The sequence below is a fragment of the Thamnophis elegans genome, chromosome 4 (assembly GCF_009769535.1).
Source record: "Thamnophis elegans isolate rThaEle1 chromosome 4, rThaEle1.pri, whole genome shotgun sequence".
NCBI lineage: Eukaryota > Metazoa > Chordata > Lepidosauria > Squamata > Colubridae > Thamnophis > Thamnophis elegans.
The window spans coordinates 128,835,773-128,859,544 of NC_045544.1; the positions used below are offsets into that span (position 1 = coordinate 128,835,773).

The 23,772-nt window shown below is 42.2% G+C and overlaps 1 protein-coding gene across 1 annotated transcript in view; it reads right to left on the bottom strand.

Moving 5' to 3' along the window:
- Nucleotides 1–624: 624 nt before the first annotated feature.
- The window catches only part of LOC116508134 (WSC domain-containing protein 1-like), a 57,482-nt gene continuing 34,334 nt past the window's right edge, over nt 625–23,772 (bottom strand). The window contains 7 exon segments of the mRNA XM_032216617.1: nt 625–1,243; nt 3,494–3,694; nt 6,887–6,917; nt 6,919–6,967; nt 6,969–7,017; nt 7,020–7,047; nt 11,418–11,593. Of these exon segments, the coding sequence (XP_032072508.1) occupies nt 891–1,243; nt 3,494–3,694; nt 6,887–6,917; nt 6,919–6,967; nt 6,969–7,017; nt 7,020–7,047; nt 11,418–11,593 (887 nt within the window). The 3' untranslated portion in view covers nt 625–890.

Genomic DNA, 23,772 nt, shown 5'->3' on the forward strand with positions numbered 1-23,772 from the left:
CATCAGTCTAACTTCTTAGCATCAGAGTGTTTTTGAGATGGGGAGAGGGAGTAAAATATCTAAACTCCCAGCCCGCAGGCTGGATGAGTCATGCGTTGGCCATGCCCACGTGGCAGTTGGGACAGAGCTTTTTTTAGATGGGAAGTGGGAGTAGAACATCTAACTTCTTAGCATCAGAGCATGTTAATAATAATATATAAGAAATAATAATGATCTGATGGTCATTTTGAAAAATCCCTCCTTAGCGAGCACCTAGAAACCAAGAGGCACATACGTGCCAAATTTCACGTTTGTAGGCTTTACAGTTCTGGAGATTTCCTGATGATGCATGAGTGGTATTTTGCTTTTATATATATAGATGAAACGGCGGGAAAAAAAGACAAAGACAGTTATTGTTTTTTTCCCATTAACTTGCTTCACTAAAAATTTATCAGGATGAGTTTTGAAACAAAAGAACCAACGAACCAAAAACCCAGGGGAAAAATACACATTTGAATTGCCAAAAAACTCTATAAAAATGTTTGATACTCTTGAGAAAATATTGCTAGTAGGCAGTAAGAAGAAAGGACACTGTTGCTTCCCGCCCCCAGCCACATTTCCCAGAATTAGCAGTGCACAAAAATGTTAAAATTCGTAGCCATTTATAGAGAAAAGGACACACACAGGCAGAGATGCTAATGGCTTTTGCCTCGGTTTATAACCTAATTTCCATCCTTCATTGCTTGCCTTTCATAGCACTTAGTACCCTGAAGACTGTCCAAGTCTTAAGAATTTGCATTCATCAGCAGACTCTGTGCAAATCTTGCTTTTAAATGCTATAAAATCCTGCCTTTTCTTTAATTTCATTATTCGGTCTTTCCTTAACAATGCAGCAAGCTGGCTGCAGGGCATCATCTGCGCAAATACATTTTTGGCAGCCCCGTAAAGTTCCTCTCACGTAGGGCTTTGTCCACGATCACAATAAACTGATCTATCACTTCTTTCATTTCCTTTGTGAAGGGTTCAAACCCTTTCTGCTTGGCTCCCGACCGCTTGAAATTCCCATCTCGGTTGTTTTCAACGCAGAGGAGCCGGTCGTAAGTCACTGTGACGTTCAGAAATTCAACCATTTCCCTCAGCTTGGGAAGAAGGGCTTCTTCTAAGTCTTCATAATGAACCACAAGGAGATGCCTGCCGTATTTAAGCCAGTCGAGCACATGAGAGGCCCACCAAGAAGCATAGCTGTTTACAAAATCCGGCCATTCTGCGGGGCAAGAAAGATAATAAAAGATGTTTTTATGGCTTTTTGGAACCCTGTGCAGAACATAAAATTGTTACACCTTCTTATATCTACATAGTCAACTAATAGTCAGCTGTTGTGGCCCAGCAGGAGCTGTTGGAGCTGCCACCAGACTCCGACAGCGAGGGGCCCTCTGAGTCGGCTCTGGAGGAGGTTGAGGACTCTGGACAGGGTTCCGACTCCGAGCAGGGCACAGAGAGGCTGGTTGGCCACCAGGTGGCACCTGAGCCTTGGACAGTGGGGAGGAGACAAGGGAGAGTGATCCAGAAGCCAGCAGTGAGTTGTTCCTGGATGCATGCCATCGAAGAGCTACTCGGTGTCAGGAGCAATTATGCAATTACAGGAGGTAATTGCGCTCCGCTGATGGTCATTAGGCTCCTCTCCAGACTATAAAAAAGACTGCTTGTGACATGTCCTTCTTGCAGAAGTCAACACATTGACTTCTGCAAGAACATGGTTTAGGACCTGGCTACCTGAGAGACCGCCTCCTGCCATTTACTCCCAAAGACCGATTAGATCACACAGATTGGGCCTCCTCTAGGTACCATAGGCGGGTCAATGTGGCTGGCGACCCCACGGGTGAGGGCCTTCTCTGTTGCTGCCCCGGCCCTATGGAATGATCTCCCCGTAGAGATCCGGACCCTCACTACTCTTCCAGCCTTCCGTAAAGCCGTTAAGACCTGGCTGTTCCGGCAGGCCTGGGGCTGTTGATCAACATCCAGCCCCATTTTAAGTGTATGTATGTTGTGTATTTTTAAAATGTTTATATTTCTATTTTTAACTTTAATTCCCTTGTTTCTCTGTAAGCCGCCCAGAGTCCCCGGGAGTGGGCAGCATACAAATACCAATGAATTGGAATAAACTGGACTAAAGAGAACGTAACTAACTTGGCCGCTGGATTGCTGCCAAGGTTTGTCTGAATTGCTGCCAAGGTTTGTTGGACTTGCTGCCAAGGTCCTTATCTGTTTGTTTGCTTGGCTTTCAGCCACCGAGATTCTAGTCTTGTTATTAAAGGACATTCTAATTAAGCTCATCTGGCTTTCGTTACTGGACGGATGAGGGGGTCAGAACATTCAGCACTAAATGGACACTAGATAGAATGAACAGAATTCAGGGGCTGGACTTGGGCCATTTCTGGCAACATAACGATTCTAGGCTACTTCCTCATTTGATTCTGCCCCAAGTTTTGCCTGTCTTCTTCTACAGTAGAAGAGTCACAGAAGAGTAGAAATAACATTTGAAATAAAGGCTGGTTAACCTAAGAGAGAGGGCCTTTTCTGCAGTGGCCCCACTTGTCTGGAAGGGTTTGCTTAAAGCAGGGCTGTCAAACTCAAGGCCCATGGACTGGATCCGGCCCACAGGATGCTTAGATCTGGCCTGAGGGGCTACCCGGGAAACAGCAAAGAACTGGCCAGTGGGGCCTCTGCCAGTGAAAATGGAGTCTCAGCCCTCCTGAGCTCCATTTTCACTGGCAGATGGTTGCAGGAGGCTGTCCCAGCCAAAAATGAAGCTTGGGAGCCATTTTCTCTGGCAGAGCACTTGGGCCACCACAGGCGCCCCCAACACGAGTGACATCAATGGCCACATACACCCCTGCCAGAGTGGGTTCCTACTGGTTTGGACCGGTTCGACCGAACCAGTAGTAACTTCACTGCCTGGGTCGCTGGAACCGGCAATGACCCATGCCTACCATGCCCCCGAACTCATTCTCCTATGGGGCCGCCATCTTGTTTTTCGGTTCTGCATGCACAGAACAATTTTCAGTGGAAATTTTTTTTTTTTTAGGGTTTTAGTGTACAAAATGATGTGCAAAATTTTTCAGGCACCGAACCGGAAGCAATGCCGGCAGCAACCCCACCTGACCCCCACCCCCACCCCCCCGGAGATCACACACAACCCTGATGTGGCCCTCAATGAAATCGAGTTTGACACCCTGGCTTAAAGGTTACTCATGGGAAGGATTCAATGAAGTCCAATCTATGTTAAAAGTGATAGCAGCTCTCAATTTATCTGTGGGCAAGAAACCCTTTACATTCTCGTCCCAGAATAAATTAATCATCTGAGGAAGTTGCAGAGAGATGCTATGGGTTGATTTGGCAGTGATTCTAATTGACCCTTCTCCGTTGCCATCCAAACTGACCCCAATCCTTCCATGGCGGGAAGAAATATTCCCAGGGCCAAAATGATCACAAGAGACCTAGCTATCCTAGTTACCTTTACTTTTCCAGTTTTGGTCTGTGGCATATCCAAGATGGCCAGCACATTTCCTGTTGAATTCTGCCACCAGCGATTTGTACGGGTTGCGTATCAGTAAAATGGCCGCATCAAACATTTCAATTTCCTTTCTGCCACTCTCATGTGTTTTGACACAGAGAGTTCTTCTGCTTCTCCAGTGGTCCTTTTCTCCTTTGAAACCTGGGCAGGATGTAAAGACTGGGGTTACTATTTTCAAAGTCTTAAAAAGTCTTGGATATGTTATGTGAGAAAATAGCTTCTTCTCTATAATTCCTCCCCATTTAATGAAATCATCTGAAGAAATTCACCTATAAATGACATCATGACATCAGGTGATGACCCAGATCAAATATTTCTGTAGTTATCCGAGTTTCCATTCACAGAGCAAAGTGAAGTTCTTATTGACATTAAAATAACCATAAAAAGCTTGGTTATTAAAAATGGGGGTGTTAATTGTCTATGATTTAAATTAATTTTCATTCTGAATTTATTTATTTACTAGCTGGATACCCGTGTTTCGCGATGAAACTATATGATTTGGCTATTGAGGAGAAATTCAGTTCGCAATCTGTTGGCTCAGTGATGGTTGGTGATTGAAACACATAAGGGAATATTGCTCCCACCAACTTGAGTCTGGAAGCAGTTCCATAGGTGAAAGGGTAGACATTTTCATGAGGTACCAATGTTTAGTGCTGTAAGGAGCCCCAGGCCGCTCCTTAGTGAAGGAGTGGAACGTCTGCCAGTTTGAACTGAGGTAATGGAATGTGAGATAATTGGCAGTTGGAACAGAGTTCTTTTCAGGAGGGGAGGGGAGTAGAATGTCTAACTCCTTAGCATTAGAGCATGTTAATATGAGGCAACTGTCAGTTTGTACAGAGTTTTTTTCAGGTGGGGAGGGGAGTAGAACTCCTTAGCATAGAGGGTATTAATTATTGTATAAGAAATACTAATGATCTGATGGTCATTTCAAAAAAATCCTTTCTTAGTGAGCACCTAGAGCCAAGAGGAATATACATGCCAAATTACAAGTTTGTAGGCTTTAGGTTCTGGAGATTTTGTGCTGAGTGAGTGGTTCTCAGTTTTTATATATATATAGTTTAAATGTATTTGCTGCCTATTGTGTGGTAGGCTACAGCATAAAAATATTTAAATCACCAAAAATAAATATTCCTGATACAATAAAATGAAAACATCAAAGTCAAATCATAGTTACAAGTTGGGAATGTCAGCATTCTGAGTAAGCATCGATTGAAAGCAGAACTCCAAGGTAGGCATATTCCTCAAAGAACATATTTATTTGAACATCATATAAGATATTCCAAAGGGCAGGAGCCATGGCAGAGAAGGCTCCCTTCTTGGATCCCACCAGCCAAAATTCCTTGGCTGATGAAATTTGCAGTATAGCCCCTCTGCCAGCGTGAGTAGGGCAAGCCAATCCCATCAGGGTGAGTCAGTTCCTCATATAACTTGCAGCCATGCCATGCAGGGCTTTAAAGGTAATAACCAACACCTTGAATTTGCACCCGGAATTGATATTTAAATATCTTCAGAGATTCTAATGATATGCTTGCATAGTATAATTGGTGAGCATTATTTAGCAATGTAAGCATGTGATGGCAAATGAGGAACTGAATAAATGTAGGCCTCCAAAATTGGAGCTAAAGAGAAGGGTGGTCACATTGAGATACACAATCTTGGGTTTGATCGAAAGAGGGTTTGAAAGAGGCTTTTCAGAATGAGCAGAGCACAAGGATACATCTAAAACTGGAAACCTCACTAATTAGACAATTCATAAAAGCAACCATATCTTTATGTTATTATTTTATTTATTTTATTTATTTTATTTATTTTTTATTTTATTTATTTTATTTATTATTATTTTATTTATTTTATTTATTTTATTGTTTATTTATTTTATTTTATTTATTTATTGTTTGTTTATTTATTTATTTATTTTATTTGTTATTATTTTATTACCACAGGGACACGGCTCAGTGGCTAAGACACTGAGCTTGCCGATCAGAAAAGTCGGAAGTTTGGCAGTTCGAATCCCTAGCGCCACTAACAGAGTCAGCTCCGGTTACTTGTCCCAGCTTCTGCCAACCTAGCAGTCTGAAAGCCATATAAATGCAAGTAGAAAAATAGGGACCACCGTTGGCGGGAAGGTAACAGCGTTCCGTGCGCCTTCGGCATTTACTCATGTCAGCCACTGACCACAGGGACATATGTGTGAGGGGAACCTGGACCTTTACGTTTACCTCACCACAGGCCAGATAAAAGCAACCTTGTCTTTAATATGATTCATTAATACAGCCATTCTACTCCAGGCTCAGATATGGATTATTTTTTTTTATTTTTTTTATAATGCTTGATTGAATTGATGGATGGTTTTAACTCCATTTAAGGGTTTTTTTTCTTTCTTAAGCTTGGAATATAAAGAAGATAAGAAGGATTATAAAGAGGGTTGTAACAACAGGAGGAAAAGCACTGCCACTTAGAGGCTGGATACATTGTTTTTTCTTCTTTCTCTTTGATCACTTGAGATTCAAGGTTCTTTCAGTTTGTTTACTGAGAGTGATAATAGGAAGAGCACAAGTTGTTTATACAGATGCTTTGGGAGTTGTATCATAGCTTTTGGAGGAAAGACAACATTTTGACTTGAAAGATAATAAAGAACCTGTTTGAAGTTATTAAAATAGCCTTGAATCCTATAGTGGCAGTGCCTGTAAAATTGGAAAATGGCGCAGCAGGAAAAAGAAACTGTAACATTGCAAATGATGTTTGAAATTCAAAATCTATTAGTTGTGACAGAGAGAATTGAAAAGAGATGGGAGAATATGGAATACAAAACAGAAAAATTTGATGGAAAAACTGAGGATGTTTATCAAATGAAGAATGTGGAGGACAGCGTTCAAAAAAAATGGAAGAAAAAAAATGAGCAAAAAGATAAGAAATCTGTGGATACTGACAACAAAGTGAGCGTGGTTGGTAATGGCAAAAGCGGAATATGGAAAGGGGAGATAGAACTCTACCCAGACTTCAAAGCACAGAAGAAGAAAAAAGTGTAGGCCGAGGTGTGGTGCAGTGGTTAGGGTGCAGTACTGCAGGCCACTTCACGACTGACTTATCTGCAGTTCAGTGGTTCTAATCTCACCGCTCATGGTGACTCAGCCTTCCATCCTTCAGGTGGGTAAAATGAGGATCCGGACTGTTGTTGGGGGCAATATGCTGACTCTGTAAACCGCTTAGAGAGGGCTGAAAGCCCTATGAAGCGGTATAAGTCTAACTGCTATTGCTATTGCTATCCATTGACTTCCAAAAGATTGCCTGCTTTTAATCCACAGCTTCAGTCTAGAAAGAGTCAACACATACCTTTATTGTACAGAGTTCCATCAAAGTAAAGAGCTCCCTGTGTAGACTCCTGTGGCATGCTCTATCAAATGGCGAACCCATGTTTCCTGCTCCTGGGAAGCTCGACAAAGCAACAAGAGCTTTTGATTGGTAGGGAGAAAATTCCGGTCAATACAAGGTGTCTGCAAGCAACATAGATGACAATTTGACCACAGTTAAATCAAACTGCCCCTCCCATTACTTATTAAGTTGCTTCCACCACCCCAATACTTTATTTTTATTTATTTATTTATGCTGCCAAATATGTATTAGATACAGATATAAATATAAACATGATTATGAATACATGAAATGGATACGAATAAAAGGGAACATTAGGACAGGGACAGTAAGCACGTTGGTGTGCTTATGCACGCTCCTTACGACCTCTTAGGAAAGGGATGAGGTTGACAGTAGACAGTCTTAAGGTTGAAGCTTTGGGGTTTGGGGAAGAAACCACAGAGTCAGGAATACATTCCAGGCATTGACCACTCTGTTGCTGAAGTCGTATTTTCTGCAATCGAGTTTGGAACGGTTACCTTGAGTTGTATCTATTGTGTCCTCATGTATTGTTATAGCTGAGATTGAAGTAGTCATGACAGGTAGGACATTGTAGAAGTTATTGTATGTACTATGCTTAGGTCAGATGAAGGCAGCATAGTTTTAAGATGTCTAAGCCCCAAATTTTAAGCCTGGTGGCATAAGGTATTCTGTTGCGAGCAGAGGAATGGAGGACTCTTCTCGTGAAATATATTGGACTCCTTCGATTGTATTAATGTCCGATATGCAGTGCGGGTTCCAGACAAAATGTCATTGAATAACAGAATGACAGAGCTGGAAGGATTATGGAGATCATCTAGTCCAACCCTCTACACAAGCAGAAAACAACTATATCATTTCAGTGGTTATCCAATCTCTGTTTTAAAAACCTCCAGTGCTGGCACCCACAACTTCTGAAAGCAAGCCTTTCCACAGGTTTATTGTTCTCACTGTCCGGCATTATAAAGTGGTATTAACACTTCACGTGATTTTGATTCTATCTCTCTGACTGCAACCTAGGACTGCATTGGCTTTTTTTGGCATCCGCAGCACACTGTTGAGTCATATGTTATCCATTAGGACTTCAATGTCCCTTTGCAGGTACTACTGTTGAGCCAGGTACTTGTGCGTTTGGGTTTGTGGAGCCCAATTGCTGTCTTGAGATGCTGGATGAACCAAGCCAATATGAAGATGTGGTGTGTGTGTGTGTGTGTGTATGTGTGGTGTGTAGCATGCTATGTAAAGATAGCAGTTATGTGGTATAAACCAGGGTTAAATGCATTGCGTGAAAGTTGGACTATAGGAAATATTGTTTATTTTTAAAATGTGACATTTATTATATATTACTATTTAGTAAATTTATAGACTATCTTTCTTCAGGGGAATTGGCTTCTTCTTCCTTCCTTCCTTCCTTCCTTCCTTCCTCTCTATTCTTCTCTCCTTTTCTTTCTCTCTGTCTCTCTCTCTTTCTCTTCTCTCTGTCTCTCTTCTCTTCTTTTTTCTCCCTCTCTTTTTCTGTCTGTGTCTGTCTTTTTCTTTCTTCTTTCTCTTCTTTCTTTCTCTCTGTCTCTCTTCTTTCTCTTTCTTTCTCTCTCTCTGTCCCTTTCTCTGTCTATCTCTTTCTCTCTCCCTCTTCTCTGTCTCTCTCTATCTCTCTTTTCTCTCTCCCTCTATCTCTCTCTGTCTCTCCGCTCTGTCTCTTTTTTTATCTCTGTCTCTTCTTCTTTCTCTTCCCTCTCTTCTCTGTATCTCTCTCTCTCTCTCTCTGTGTCTCTCTCTCTCCATGATTTTTATTCTACTTGAGCCACCCAGAGTCACATGACAGCAAGATGGGTGGCCTATAAATCTCATAAAATAAATAATCATTTGTTTCTGGGGCTATTGGTCAAAGGGGCGGATGGCTGACATAACAATGGGAAAACTGGAATTTAAAAATCTTGGATTTTTTTTTTTAAAGCAAAAGCAGTTGGAGATCTTTTTACAGATAAATGTGTTCACACCTGGACACACAGGGACCTACAGACTCTGGTTTATCTTTCCCTGCAAATGGCTTCCAGGCAACATTAAAGAAGATGAACATTGATAAGACACAGTTTCAAGGGGAAATGCTCAGAAGTTCTGAAACCATGAAATGAATGCAGTTCAACCAGAAAAAAAAAACAGTTCTGAAAACTGCATTAAAAACACAGAACAGGATGGAATACAGGATGAGCGATTATTACTTATTAGATTTAGACTCTGCGTTTCCTCCAGAAGTTTGTCATGGGAAAAAACTAAAACCTTTTTTCTTCAATGTTAAGCCCATAATTGCCAGGCATAAAGAACCGAACACGACACATGAATGGATTGGAGAGAAATATTTATGTTGCTTGCCTACGGACAGGAATCTTGCCAGACTAAAGCACATACTGCATAACTACTGCATAAATACTGTATTTGTATTTGTATTTTATTATTTGTATGCCGCCCTTCTCCGGGAGGACTCAGGGCGGCAAACAATTCAAGGGGGGAAAAAAAGGGGAACATAAAAGACAAAATACAAATAATAAAAGTAGACAACAGTCGCACAGCCATACATGTCGAGAGGGGAGGGAACTCATCAAAGTTCTAGGGAGGATCTCCCTTCAGCTCTTCCTCCTGACAAGGGAGTCATCTGTTTCATTTTCCACCTCTCCCCAATGCCAGATTCCATCACGACTTCACAAAGATAGTTGAGTAAGAGAGGGAGAGACTGTCCCTATGTCATCCAATTTGATCTTTCTCTATCACATGTCAGATTTGAAACTGGGTCCTCTGGTCCCTTTCAGTGTAGTAACTGCTACAACAGAGCAATTTGAATTCTGTCTCACTCTACCTTACCCCATAGACCCTTGGATACTTTTATAGTGGTATGTTAAATTGTACCCTAAAAAGAGGGTAGGACCCTAGAACAAACCATTCCTAACCATAAGGAGGTGAACATGATGAAATGTGTGGTGATGTCCACAATGCAAGGTCCACCTTTTTCTATTTGTGTTGCATATCTGTCTGTCTATCTATTTATCATCTATCTATCTATCTATCATCTATCTATCTATCTATCTATCTATCTATCTACTATCTATCTATCATCTATCATCATCTATCTATGTCTATCTACTATCTGTCTATCATCAACTACTTAACTTTCTACATCTATCTATTATCTATCTATCTATCTATCTATCTATCTATCTATCTATCTATCTATCTATATCTATCTATCTATCACATCCATCCATCCATCTATCCATCTAATCTATCTCTCTATCTCTACATCCATCATCAAATCTATCTAGATCTATCTATCATCTATCTATCTGTCTGTCTGTCTATCTATCTATCTTCTCTCTCTCTTCTCTCTCTCTTCTCTCTCTCTATCTATCTATTATCTATCTATCTATCATCTATCTATCTATCTATCTATCTATCTATCTATCATCTATCCATCTAATCTATCTCTCTATCTCTATCATCCATCATCAAATCTATCTAGATCTATCTATCATCTATCTATCTGTCTGTCTGTCTGTCTATCTATATCTCTCTCTTTCTCTCTCTCTCCTCTCTCTCTCTCTCTATCTACTATCTCTATCTATCTATCATCTATCTATCTATCTATCTATCTATCTATCTATCTATCTATCTATCTATCATCGTCTAATCATCTGTATCATCAATCATCAAATCCCACCCATCATCCATCCATCATCATCCATCCATCCATCCATCTATCTATCTATCTATCTATCGATCACTATCTATCTATCTATCTATCTATCTATCTATCTATCATCTATCTATCCCTGTGTGTCTGCAAGAGTGGCAATAAGGGGAAATGACAAAGTCAGGCAATCTCCAGAACTTTATTTCATGCAATTATCCTGCCAGGATGACCATTGGTGACAATTCTGGAAGCTGAAATGAAGTGAAGTGTTAGTCTAGATCAATGCTTCCCAACCTTAGCCATTTTAAGATGTGTGGACTTCAAATCCCAGAATGACAATAGCAATAGCACTTAGTCTTATATACTGCTCCACAGTGCTTTACTGCATTCTCTGGGGGTTTATAATGTTAATATATTGCCCCCAATGATCTGGCTCCTCAATTTACCACCTCAGAAGGGTACAAGGCTGAATCTACCTTGATCCGGTCAGGATCAAACTGCTGGCAGAGGGCAAAGTTAGCCTGCAGTACTGCATTCTAATCACTGTGCCACTACAGCTCTTATTTAATGACATATTTCTTATTTAAGAACTTCAACAATGCTGACATACATCTCAAAATGGTTATGGTTGGGAAACATTGTTCTAGCATGTTTTTGAAACAAATCAAATTTCTGTCTTCCTTCCTCCATCCCTGGGTGTTTGTCTGTATGTGTTTACTATATAAATATTAATATGATGATAGATGATATGAGTATGAGCAATGTAGGTCTCAATGCACTCTCTCCTACCTGGACTGGAGTCTGATAAACAAAGCGATGGTCTCCTGCATTTAAAACTTCAGCCGTAGTGTTGACATTTTCAAGCCTGCTGCAAAACGATCTGTCAGAACCATTATGCAGTGGGAAATTAATTGTTGCAAACCCACAATGGCATTGAGGCCTTCTAATAACCGCCAAAGGGAATTCTCTAATGGAAGAAAGTGAAGAAAATCAGGCTGTCATCCATAGTGGTAAACATCAGTAGATATTAACTACTTTAAAAAAAAAGTATTTATCCAACGTATATAGCCACCTGTGTCACCACTATGCAACTCTGAGCAGCATTCAATCATCAAGTAAAACCACAAAATAAAAACAATCATTATAAAAATATAGACAATAATCATTTAAATCATTAAAAAAGAGTAGGCAAACCATAAACAAAGAATTACAGTTACCACATATTCAATGGTGAAATTCAATTTTTTTTTTACTACTGGTTCTGTGGGCGTGGCTTGGTGGGTGTGGTGTGGCTTGGTGGGCATGGCAGGGGAAGGATATTGCAAAATCTATATTCCCCCACTCCAGAGGAAGGATACTGCAAAATCTCTATTCCTATTCCACTCCAGGGGAAGGATACTGCAAAATCTCAAATCCCAGCCACTCCAGGGGAAGGATACTGCAAAATCTCTATTCCCACCCACTCCAGGGGAAGGATACTGCAAAATCTATATTCCCTCCCCACTCCAGAGGAAGGATACTGCAAAATCTCTATTCCTATTCCACTCCAGGGGAAGGATGCTGCAAAATCTCAAATCCCAGCCACTCCAGGGGAAGGATACTGCAAAATCTCTATTCCCACCCACTCCAGGGGAAGATACTGCAAAATCCCCATTCCCTCCCCACTCCAGGGGAAGGATACTGCAATATCTCTATTCCTCCCCACTCCAGAGGAAGGATACTGCAAAATCTCAAATCCTATTCCACTCCAGGGGAAGGATGCTGCAAAATCTCAAATCCCAGCCACTCCAGGGGAAGGATACTGCAAAATCCCCATTCCCTCCCCACCAGGGGAAGGATACTGCAAATCGATATTCCCTCCCACTCCAGAGGAAGGATACTGCAAAATCTCTATTCCTATTCCACTCCAGGAGAAGGATACTGCAAAATCTCAAATCCCAGCCACTCCAGGGGAAGGATACTGCAAAATCTCTATTCCCACCCACTCCAGGGGAAGAATACTGCAAAATCCCCATTCCCTCCCCACTGCAAAATCTCTATTCCTATTCCACTCCAGGAGAAGGATACTGCAAAATCTCAATCCAGCCACTCCAGGGGAAGGATACTGCAAAATCTCTATCCCACCCACTCCAGGGGAAGGATACTGCAAAATCCCCATTCCCTCCCCACTCCAGGAGAAGGATACTGCAAAATCTATATTCTCCCCACTCCAGAGGAAGGATACTGCAAAATCTCTATTCCTATTCCACTCCAGGGGAAGGATGCTGCAAAATCTCAAATCCCAGCCACTCCAGGGGAAGGATACTGCAAAATCCCCATTCCCTCCCCACTCCAGGGGAAGGATACTGCAAAATCGATATTCCCTCCCCACTCCAGAGGAAGGATACTGCAAAATCTCTATTCCTATTCCACTCCAGGAGAAGGATACTGCAAAATCTCAAATCCCAGCCACTCCAGGGGAAGGATACTGCAAAATCTCTATTCCTATTCCACTCCAGGAGAAGGACGCTGCAAAATCTCTATTCCCACCCACTCCAGGGGAAGGATACTGCAAAATCTCTATTCCCACTCCATTCCAGGGAAGGATACTGCAAAATCTCTATTCCCACTCCACTCCAGGGGAAGGATACTGCAAAATCTCTATTCCCCCCCACTCCAGGGGAAGGATACTGCAAAATCTCTATTCCCACTCCACTCCAGGGGAAGGATACTGCAAAATCTCTATTCCCACTCCACTCCAGGGGAAGGATACTGCAAAATCTCCATTCCCACTCCACTCCAGGGAAAGGATACTACAAAATCGCTATTCCCACTCCACTCCAGGGGAAGGATACTGCAAAATCTCTATTCCCACTCCACTCCAGGGGAAGGATACTGCAAAATCTCTATTCCCTCCCCACTCCAGGGGAAGGATACTGCAAGATCTCTATTCCCACCCCACTCCCCAAAATTAACGACTGCAACACAGCAGCAGCCGTAAGGTGACCATGCTCGCCGCTGCCTGCACCTCAAAAATAAGACCAAGTACATATGGGGGGGGACGACGACCCTGTCTTATTTTCAGGGAAACACGTAGAAACAACAGTACTCATATTCTTTATTCAATCAAAACAGTCAGTTTAGCCTTCTCTATTAACTCCCTCAACTTTGACAGCCATTTGTCCATGGTGGGAATCGATCCATCCTTCCAATATAACCCAGATCCTGAGGGACCTTCCGAACATTAGCAAGGATGAAGCTATCCTAATGAATGAAATTAAGTTCTCCACTCTTTTCAACTTCATTTTCAATATATTGGGGCCTTTTGAGATAGATTGTGTCAGATGAAGAGGATTAATGAGACTGTCTGTTGGGATATTGAATTTAGTAGCTGGAACATTAAAGTGTATAGGAGGCCAGAACACACAGTTGTAGTTGATTAATTAGAGAACGCTGAATGTAGCAATCTACGCTAGATTGTTTGATGTGGGTGTAAAGAGGGAGTTTTCCTTTCCCCCCCTTTTCTGTGGGTTTGGTATATAGGTAGTCCTCAATTATGACCACTATTGACCGTCCAAATTTATGTTGCTAAGTGAGACATTGTTAAGTGAGTTTCCCCCCATTTTACAATTTTTTTTGCCACAGTTGTTAAGTGAACTACTGCAGTTGACCCCTAATCCCTTGCATCGGGGTGGAATCGGGCAACTCAATGGAGCTGATGTTTGGTGGTGTTTACTGGCCAGATGTCCTTCCTATCGCCAATGCAGAGTGTATTGTGCCCAGAGAGAGAAATATCCCTCTACTTAGCATTGAACTCATAGCCTCCTGATTGTGAGGCGAGAGCTCCACCTCTAGGCCACAGTACCACCCATGTTAGTAACACAGTTTGCCCACAGTTTTTCGCACTCCGGAGGCTTCAAGGAAGCTCTAAAGCCTTTGGGGGGGGGGCTTCCAGGGGGAGGGGAGGCTGGTTTTGCCCTCCCCAAGCTCCTAGAAAGCCTCTGGTAGCTGCGGAGGGAGAAAAAAAAGTGTACCAAAAGAGGGGGGGGGGAGTGCTGATCGTATGAGCATTTAGTGGGGGAGAATGCGCACATGCACACTGGGTTCATGCATAGCATTATGGGGTGGCACCCGTGCACGACTCCCGTGCGCTCCCCCCACTTTTGGCACATGATCCAAAAAAGGTTAGCCATCACTGTTCTAGTCCAACCCCTCTGCCTAGGCAGGAAACTCTACACCACTTCAGACAGATGGCTATCCAACATCTTCTTAAAGACTTCCAGTGTTGGAGAATTCACAACTTCTGGAGGCAAGTTGTTCCATTGGTTAATTGTTCTAACTGTCAGGAAATTTCTCCTTAGTTCTAAGTTGCTTCTCTCTTGATTAGTTTCCACCTATTGCTTCTTGTTCTACCCTCAGGTGCTTTGGAGAATAGCTGGACTCTCTCTTCTTTGTGGCAACCCCTGAGATATTGGAACACTGCTGTCATGTCTCCCCTGGTCCTTCTTTTCATTACACTAGACATATCCAGTTCCTGCAACCGTTCTTCATATATTTTAGCCTCCAGTCCCTAATCATCTTTGTTGCTCTTCTCTGCAGTCTTTCTAGAGTCTCCACATCTTTTCTACATCGTGGTGACCAAAACTGAATGCAGTATTCCAAGCGTGGCCTTACCAAGGCATTAGGAAGTGGTATTAACGCGTCACGTGATCTTGATCTATCCCTCTGTTTATGCAGCCTAGAACTGTGTTGGCTTTTTTAGCAGCTGCTGCACACTGCTGGCTCATTTAAATGGTTGTTCACTAGGACTCCAATATCCCTCTCACAGTTACTACTATCGAGCAAGGTACCACATATACTGAACCTGTGCATACTGTTAAGGGTATTTAAATAAATACCTGTGCTAGAGATAAGAAGAATTTTACTGATCTGCATTTAATGATAGGCGAGGCAATATTAAAGAATGCTGAAATTATCAAACAATTGCACACCTTGCAAATCCTTATAAAATACTCCTCAGGGTTTTACAAAACAGACTTCACGGAATAAGAACTGACAAGGATAAAAGCTGAATTCAGAAAAGGAAAGGATCATATTGCTTAGCATCTGATGGATAATAGAATGAGCAAGGGAATTCAAAAATATGCCTACTTTTGATTGACTATTGAATAGATTACAACTAATTATGCCTGGGTTTAAAAACATGGATATAACAAACCAGTTCAACAGCTTATTATACAATTTGGATGATGAGCAGGAAATGAATCGTGAATCATAGTAATTAATTTGACCTATAGTTAGAATATAAAAGTGGCAATGAGTGTACCATTGGAAGACCTGGAAAATCAGGTTAGAATAGATCATTAAAGTCTACCTATGTCAGGGGTCTGCAATCTTAAACACTCAAAGACGCATTTGAACCCGTTCCCCACAGAAAACACTGGGAGCCACAAAACCTGGGTGGGCATGGCCAACTCAATGTCACTCTCATCCAGTCACATGGCCACCACCCCAGCCACGCCTACCCAGGGGTTGTGGCTCCGTGTTTTTGTGGAAAATGGGTCTCTCTCCCCCTCCCTCCCTCTTGTTTTTCTCTTCTTCTCTCCCTCTTGCTCCCTCCCTCCCTTCTTTTTTTCTTTCCTTTCTTTCTCTCACCCCTCTCTTTTCACACTTTTCCTCATATCTCTCCCACCAGCTCTCATTTCTGTGTGTCTCACTCTCCCACTTTTCTCTCTCGCTCTCATTTGTTTCTTTTTTCCTCTCATTCTCTCCCTCCATCATTTTCTCATTTCTCTCTCCACTTTTCTCACTCTCAATTCTATTCTTTCTTTCCCTCCCCCTCTCTTTCCCCCCTCTCTCCCTCTCTCTGTCTTGTGTGTGTGCAGCGGTGGGTTTCAAATTTTTTTAGAACCTCTTCTATAGGTGTGGCCTGCTTTGTGGGTGTGGCTTGCCAGGCATGTGACCGGGTGGGAGTGGCTTGCCAGCCATGGTGGGTAGGAGTGGCTTGCCAGCCATGTGATTGAGTGGGAGTGGCTTGCCAGCCATATGACTGGGTGGGCATGGCCAACTTGTAAAACGTGATGAAACTCACTTAACAACGCTCTTGCTTAGCAACCAAAATGTTGACTCAGAAACTCTGGCATTTCAAGCACGCAAGTCTTAAAGTTGTCAAGTTACAAGACCCTTGCATCCCCAACCCTTTAGGAAAAAAAACCCAGGGGTGTTCAAACTTGACAGCTTTAAGAATGTGGACTTCAACTCCCAGAATTCCTCCTCCAGTTATGTTGGCTCAGGAACTCTGGCATTGAAGTGTGCAAGTCTTAAAGCTGTCAAGTTACAAGACCCTTGCACCCCAACCCTTTAAAAAAAAAAACCCCAGGGGTGTTCAAACTTGACAGCTTTAAGACTTGTGGACTTCAACTCCCAGAATTCCTCCTCCAGTCATGTTGGCTCAGGAACTCTGGCATTGAAGTGTGCAAGTCTTAAAGCTGTCAAGTTACAAGACCCTTGCACCCCAATCCTTTAGAAAAAAAAACCCAGGGATGTTCAAACTTGACAGCTTTAAGACTTGTGGACTTCAACTCCCAAAATTCCTCCTCTCACTCTTCATCTTGATGATGTGCGGAAGGCGGCGGGGGGCGGGGGGAGGGAGCTGGAACTGGTTCTAAACAGCACGGTAGATTTGTGGAACCTCTTCTATAGAAGAGGTTAGAACTGGAAGGAACCCAGCCCTGTCTGTGTGTGTATATGGTGTGTGTTCCCTCTTGAACTGTTTCCAAAAAGAGGCAAGGGTTGATTGTTGGGACTTTTTTTTGGTGATTTTCTTTCTTTTTGTATGCTTTTACCATATGACTTAAATAAAGAGTCATTTCAGGTTCTCAGATAAATGAAGCTCTTTCATGCTGCTGTCGCCACCTCCATGGCCTGCTCAATGCTTTGCAGCACCTTGCGCAGCACGCTTAAATTTAGCGCACTTCACAATGGGGAGACGGCGTCCCCTCCTCCTCCTGGAGCCCATTATGATGTGGAGCATCAGCTGCATCTCCCCGAGTGACCGAGGTACGCACAGCACCAAGAAGTGCCAGCCAAAGCACCTGCGAGATGAGAGCAAGTACAGGGGCACTTCCCTCCCGCTCTGGAATATGGAGCGAGTCTACATCCCTGCCATCGCCCTTACCTTCTCAGGCCACATGAGGAGTGTTTGGGAGGGGAGGGCAAGGAGCAGGGCCAGCCAGCTGACAGGGAGCCATGGTAGGGGGATGAAAGAGCCACTGTGGCTCAGGAGCCGCATGGCCAACACCCAACCTATATGGTCACTAAGAGTCAACAACGACTTCATGGCCCTTAATAATCAGATGATTTAAAATGGAAAAGGAATGTGTCAAGATTGCCTACATTCATTTTCCTTCTGTAATATATATATTACATACAATATATTATTATATATATATATATATATATATATATATATAGATTATATATATTATTACACACACACACATTATATATATATATATAATATATATATATATATTAATATATATATATATATATATATTAATATATATATATTATTTAGTGTCACAACCCCTGGTATGCCCCAATTATGGGAGGAAGCTAACTGCTTCCATTATCTGTCAATCGCTCATCACAAGAGTCCATCACGACAGAAACCCAATATTTTTACTGTTGCCTTTGTTATATTTGTGTTATATTGTGCTGAAAATAAATAAAGGGAGACTAGTATAGATCTATTTCAAGCTATTTAGCTCTCATCAGCCAGCCATACTGGGCTGTATTACATGTTAGGCAGATGTATTAACCACTAAGCCACAGGCTGTCCTCCGTTATAAGAGACATCCAGACACAAACCCAATATTGTTACTGTTGCCTTTTTGTTACATTTGTGTTGTATTTGTGCTGATAAATAAATATCATATCATATTTGGGCATACCAGGGGTTGTGACTTTAAATATATACCTTTCTCCTGGCTCAGCTGAGAGCCGAGGTGGCGCAGTGGTTAAATGCAGCACTGCAGGCTACTTCAGCTGACTGCAGTTCTGCAGTTTGGCTGTTCAAATCTCACCGGCTCAGGGTTGACTCAGCCTTCCATCCTTCTCGAGGTGGGTAAAATGAGGACCCGGATTGTTGTTGGGGGCAATATGCTGACTCTGTAAACCGCTTAGAGAGGGCTGAAAGCCCTATGAAGCGGTATATAAGTCTAACTGCTATAACGGAGGACAGCCTGGGCTTAGTGGTTAATATATCTGCCTAACATGTAATACAGCCCAGGTTCGAATCCCAGTAAGGGTATGGCTAGCTGATGAGAGCTAAATAGCTTGAAATAGATCTATACTAGTCTCCCTTTATTTATTTATCAGCACGTATACATATATACATACAAATATAACCTCACTGAAAACAATGATTTATGGCTGGTTTTCACACTCACAAGCAGCATCTTCATGCTCATGTGATCAAAAATTCAGGTGTTTGGCAACTGGCTTGTATTTATGATGGTTGCAGTTTCCCGAGGTCATGTGGTCACCTTTTGCAGCCTTCTGACAAACGAAGTCAATGGGGAAGCCAGATTCACTTAGCAACCCGGTTACTAATTTAACAACAAAAATGACTCACTTAACAACTATGGCTGAAAAGTTCATAAAATGGGGCAAAAAAATCATTTTATAATGGTCTTGCTTTCTGAAAGAAATTTTGGGCTTAAGTGTGGTCATAAGTCAAGGACTACCTGTACATATTGTCAAGGCCATGATTCTCCCAATTGTGGCACAGAGATGTAAGAGTTACATTATTAGAAAGAGTGAACAGAGACAGTGATGGATGTCTTTGAATTGTGGTGCTATCCTTGGACACCAAGAAAAACAAATCATTCAGTGCCAGACAAAGTAAAATCGGATGGCAGTAGTAATAAAGCTAAACTTTAAATACTTTGGGCCCATATTGTGAAGGAAAAGAGTTATTGGAAAAGATCTTGAAAAACTGAAAGCAATAGAAAGAGATGCCAAAAGATGGCTGCTACCGTATTTCCTCAAAAATAAGACCTAACTGGAAAATAAGCCCTAGCATGTGTCAGGATTCCAAATAGCACCCAAAATTAAATCAGAGTCCAAGACAAAGTATTGCTCAAAGTTCAAATTTATTAAGAGAGCCATTTTGGCACATCTGGGAAAACCCGAATCTGAAAGCTTCCCGCTTTCCCCACCTAGTTGAAAGTTCAAGATCTTTCGCCCACACCCACAAGTCCCTCACATGGTCCAATCTTCCACTGCCACGCTGGCAGTTCCACCCATCCCGGTCAGGCTCAGAGGTGCAGAGGCAAAAGATGACCTTGGCTTTCTAGAAAGGAATTTTGTTTTGGCTACATAGCATCTAACTCTGTACAGTTCCCCCCTCTCATTTTCCCACAATAGAAAAAGGCATAGTAGAATAATAGAAAGTGTGACAGGCCAAAGAACCAAAAGGAATATGGCTACAGGCTTGACAGCATGATTTTTCAGGATGATCGTAAGATAAGCCTCAAATAAGGCCCAGTTAAGGTGGTCAGCCAGACAGACGCATTTATCACATTTCCCTGAAAATAAGCCCTAATGCAGAGGTGTCAAACTCAAGGCTTGCAGGCTGGATCCAGCCACGGGGTGCTTAGATCTGGCCCTTGGGGCTCCCCTGGAAACAGTGAAGGACCTGCCTGTGGTGCCTCTGCAAGTGAAAATGATGTGGCCAGCTTGTCGTCTCTCCTGTTGGAGGGCACCTGTCATGGCCCAAGCATTCTGCCAGCGAAAATGGGCTCCTGAGCTCCATTTTCGCTGGCAGGGGGTTGCAGGAGGCCATCCCAGCTGAAAACTGGAAACTTGGCCATAAAAGCTAGCTGAGTGACTTTGGGCCAGTCCCTCTCCCTCTCAGCCCAATCCACCTCACACGGTTGTTATTGTGAGGCAAAAAAAGGAGGAAGCTAGGATGTATTGAATACATTTGCCACCTTGAATATTTGTAAAATAATACAGGTGGGACACATTTCACCCCCTGTAATCCCTTACATTGGGGTGGAGTTGAGCGACTGAATGGAGCTGAGCATTTATTGGCCGGATGACCTCCCTGACACCTATGCAGAGTTCACAGCAGACAATTACTCATTGAGCCCAGAGAGAAATATCTGCTGCTATACGATCGAACTCACAGCTTCCTGGCTGTGAAGCAAGAACTCCACCTCTAGGCCACCACACCACGCAAAGGTGGGATACAAATTAAATAAAGAAAATGTATGTGAACTTGAAAGGAAGCCCCATAATGCGGTGGGTGTTATGACTGAGAAGGTGTGCCTAGGATCAGGGCATCGGGAATAAGTAAGTCTATTCTTTCTCCTATCTATTTCTGCACCAACTCCTATTTCTGCGCCAACTCAAGAAGCTCAAACTGCCCAAGGAGCTGATGATACAGTTCTACAGAGGAATTATTGAGTCTGTCATCTGCACCTCTTTAACTGGTTTGGTTCTGCAACCCAATAAGACAGACACAGACTTCACAGGATAATTAGAACTGCAGAAAAAACAATTACTACCAACCTGCCTTCCATTGAGCACCTGTACACTGCACGAGTCAAAAAGAGGGCTGGGAAAGTATCTACAGACCCCTCACATTCTGGACATAAATTGTTTCAAGTCCTACCCTCCAAGCAACTATAGAGCACTGCACACCAAGACAACTAGACACAAGAACAGTTTTTCCCCAAACACCATCACTCTGCTAAACAAATAATTCCCTCACCACTGTCAAACCATTCACTAAGGCTGCATTACTATCACTATTAGTCTTCTCATTGTTCCTATCACCCATCTCCTCCCACTTATGAATGCATGACTGTAACTTTGTTGTTTGTATCCTCACGATTTATATTGATATTGTTTCCTGATTGATTATTTGTACCCTATGGCTACCATTAAGGGTCGTACCTTATGATTCTTGACAAATGTATCTTGTCTTTTTATGTACACTGAGAACTTACGCACCAAAGATATTTTCTGTGTCCGTTCACACTTGGCCAATAAAGAATTCTATTCTTTTCTCTTTTCTTCTATTCTATTCTATTCATTCCATTCCATTCCATTCCATTCTGTATTTTATTGTTGTATTCCATTTCCATCCCATCCCATCCATCCCATCCATCCCATCCCATCCCATCTTCTATGCAAAACAGAAGGCTAGTTCAAAGCAGGCAACAGCTATCAACTACCCTAAATGTGTCTGATGAAAAGGATCCAATGCTATTCTCCTAAAGAGAACTTTCTCGGTAATGATCCCCTCCTAATGAGGTAATTTATGGAGAGTCCCTAAGGCTTTTTTTTTCTAATGTTCCATCAGCATGACAAGGCATTAAATAGTTGTCAACATAATTGGGTTCAAACTGTCCCCTTCTGACTTTCCCTTTAGGTTAAAATCATGGCGGGGGAGAAAACTGTGGCTCTCATTAGTCCATTTTAACAGGATAGAAATAAATTCAGTTTGATTACATGTAAAAAATCCATTTTCTAAGAGAAAGGCATTAGCAGATTTTCCCTTTTCCTTCGTGGAGATGAAGTCTGGGAAAACAGTGAGGTTTATCTAAGCAAGCCAGAGCTGTGATTTGGACTGCTAAATTGCATCTTCTGGATACAACACAACTAATCTCAGCAGAAAAGCTTGTAGCTGCCTTTGCATAATAGGCTAAGTTTGGTTAGTATTAACCAAAATTGAGTTTTCTGTGGCTTAGCCTATTATCTTACTTATTGACTGGATTATGGTCCAGTGTGTAGCACAAATTCAGAAAACAGGTTACTTTAGAAATGAGGTTAACAATAATGTTTGAACAACACCATTGAATTGGAAGAGACTACAGGTAGTCCTTATGAGCCACGGTGGTGCAGTGGTTAGACTGCAGTACTGCAGGCTACTTCTTCTGACTGCCAGCTGCCTGCAATTTGGCAGTTTAAATCTCACCAGGCTCAAGGTTGACTCAGCCTTCTATCCTCCCGAGGTGGGTAAAATGAAGACCCAAATTGTTGGGGGGCAATAGGTTGAGTCTTTAAACCACTTAGAGAGGGTTGCAAAGCACTATTAAGCGGTATATAAGTCTAAGTGCTACTGCTTAACTTCCAACAGTTCGTTTAGTGACAGCTCAAAGTTACGAGAGCACTGAAAAAAGTGAGTTATGACTGTTTTTCACACTTTACGACCATTGCAACATCCCCATGGGGATATTTGGCAACTAGCATGCATTTATGATGGTTGCAATGTCCCAGGGTCATGTGATCACCTTTTGCAATCTTCTGAAAAAGTCAATGAGGAACTTAACAACTGCAGTGATTCATTTAACAAATGCGGCAAGAAAGATCGTAAAAGGGGCAAAACTCACTTAAGAACTGCCTTGCTTAGGAACAGACATTTTGGGCTCAATTTGGTCAGAAATTGAGGACTACCCATATTTAGGCTGTGTAGCTCAACTTTTTATTGAGCACAGACTAAAGCATCTCTGACAGAAAAACACACTCATCAAAGGGGAATTCACCTCCAATATTGGTGGTTCAGTTGTTCTTAACACTGGGATGTGTTTCCTAATGTTCATTTCGACGCTGCCTCCTTGTAACTTAAAGACATTATTTTGCGTCCTGCATTCAGCAAAAGATAGAAAACCGTTCTGATCTTTTCCCATATGATACCTTTTCTTTCTATAGCAATAGCACTTAAGACTTGTATACTGCTCCACAGTGCTTTACTGCACTCTCTGGGTGGTTTATAATGTCATACCTATGCCCCCCCCCCCAACTATCTGGGTCCTCATTTTACCACCTCAGAAGGATGGAAGGCTGAGTCAACCTTGATCCAGTCAGGATCAAACTCCTGGCAAAGTGGAAGGGGGCAAAGATAGCTTGCAATACTGCATTCTAACCACTGTGCCACCATGGCTCTATCATGTTCTTTGCTCAAAATTAGTGCCTTGTCAAGAGTGTGGCAAGACATCAAAAAATTGATAGTACTGATTTTCAGATCTGAATGGATTCTTTGGACATCTCAGTGGGCTTCTGATACTAATCAGGACATCCTGGATGTATTCTGAACTCCAACAGCCTCACTGTTCCCCAGTGGAACAGCCCCGATTCCAATTCAAAGTAG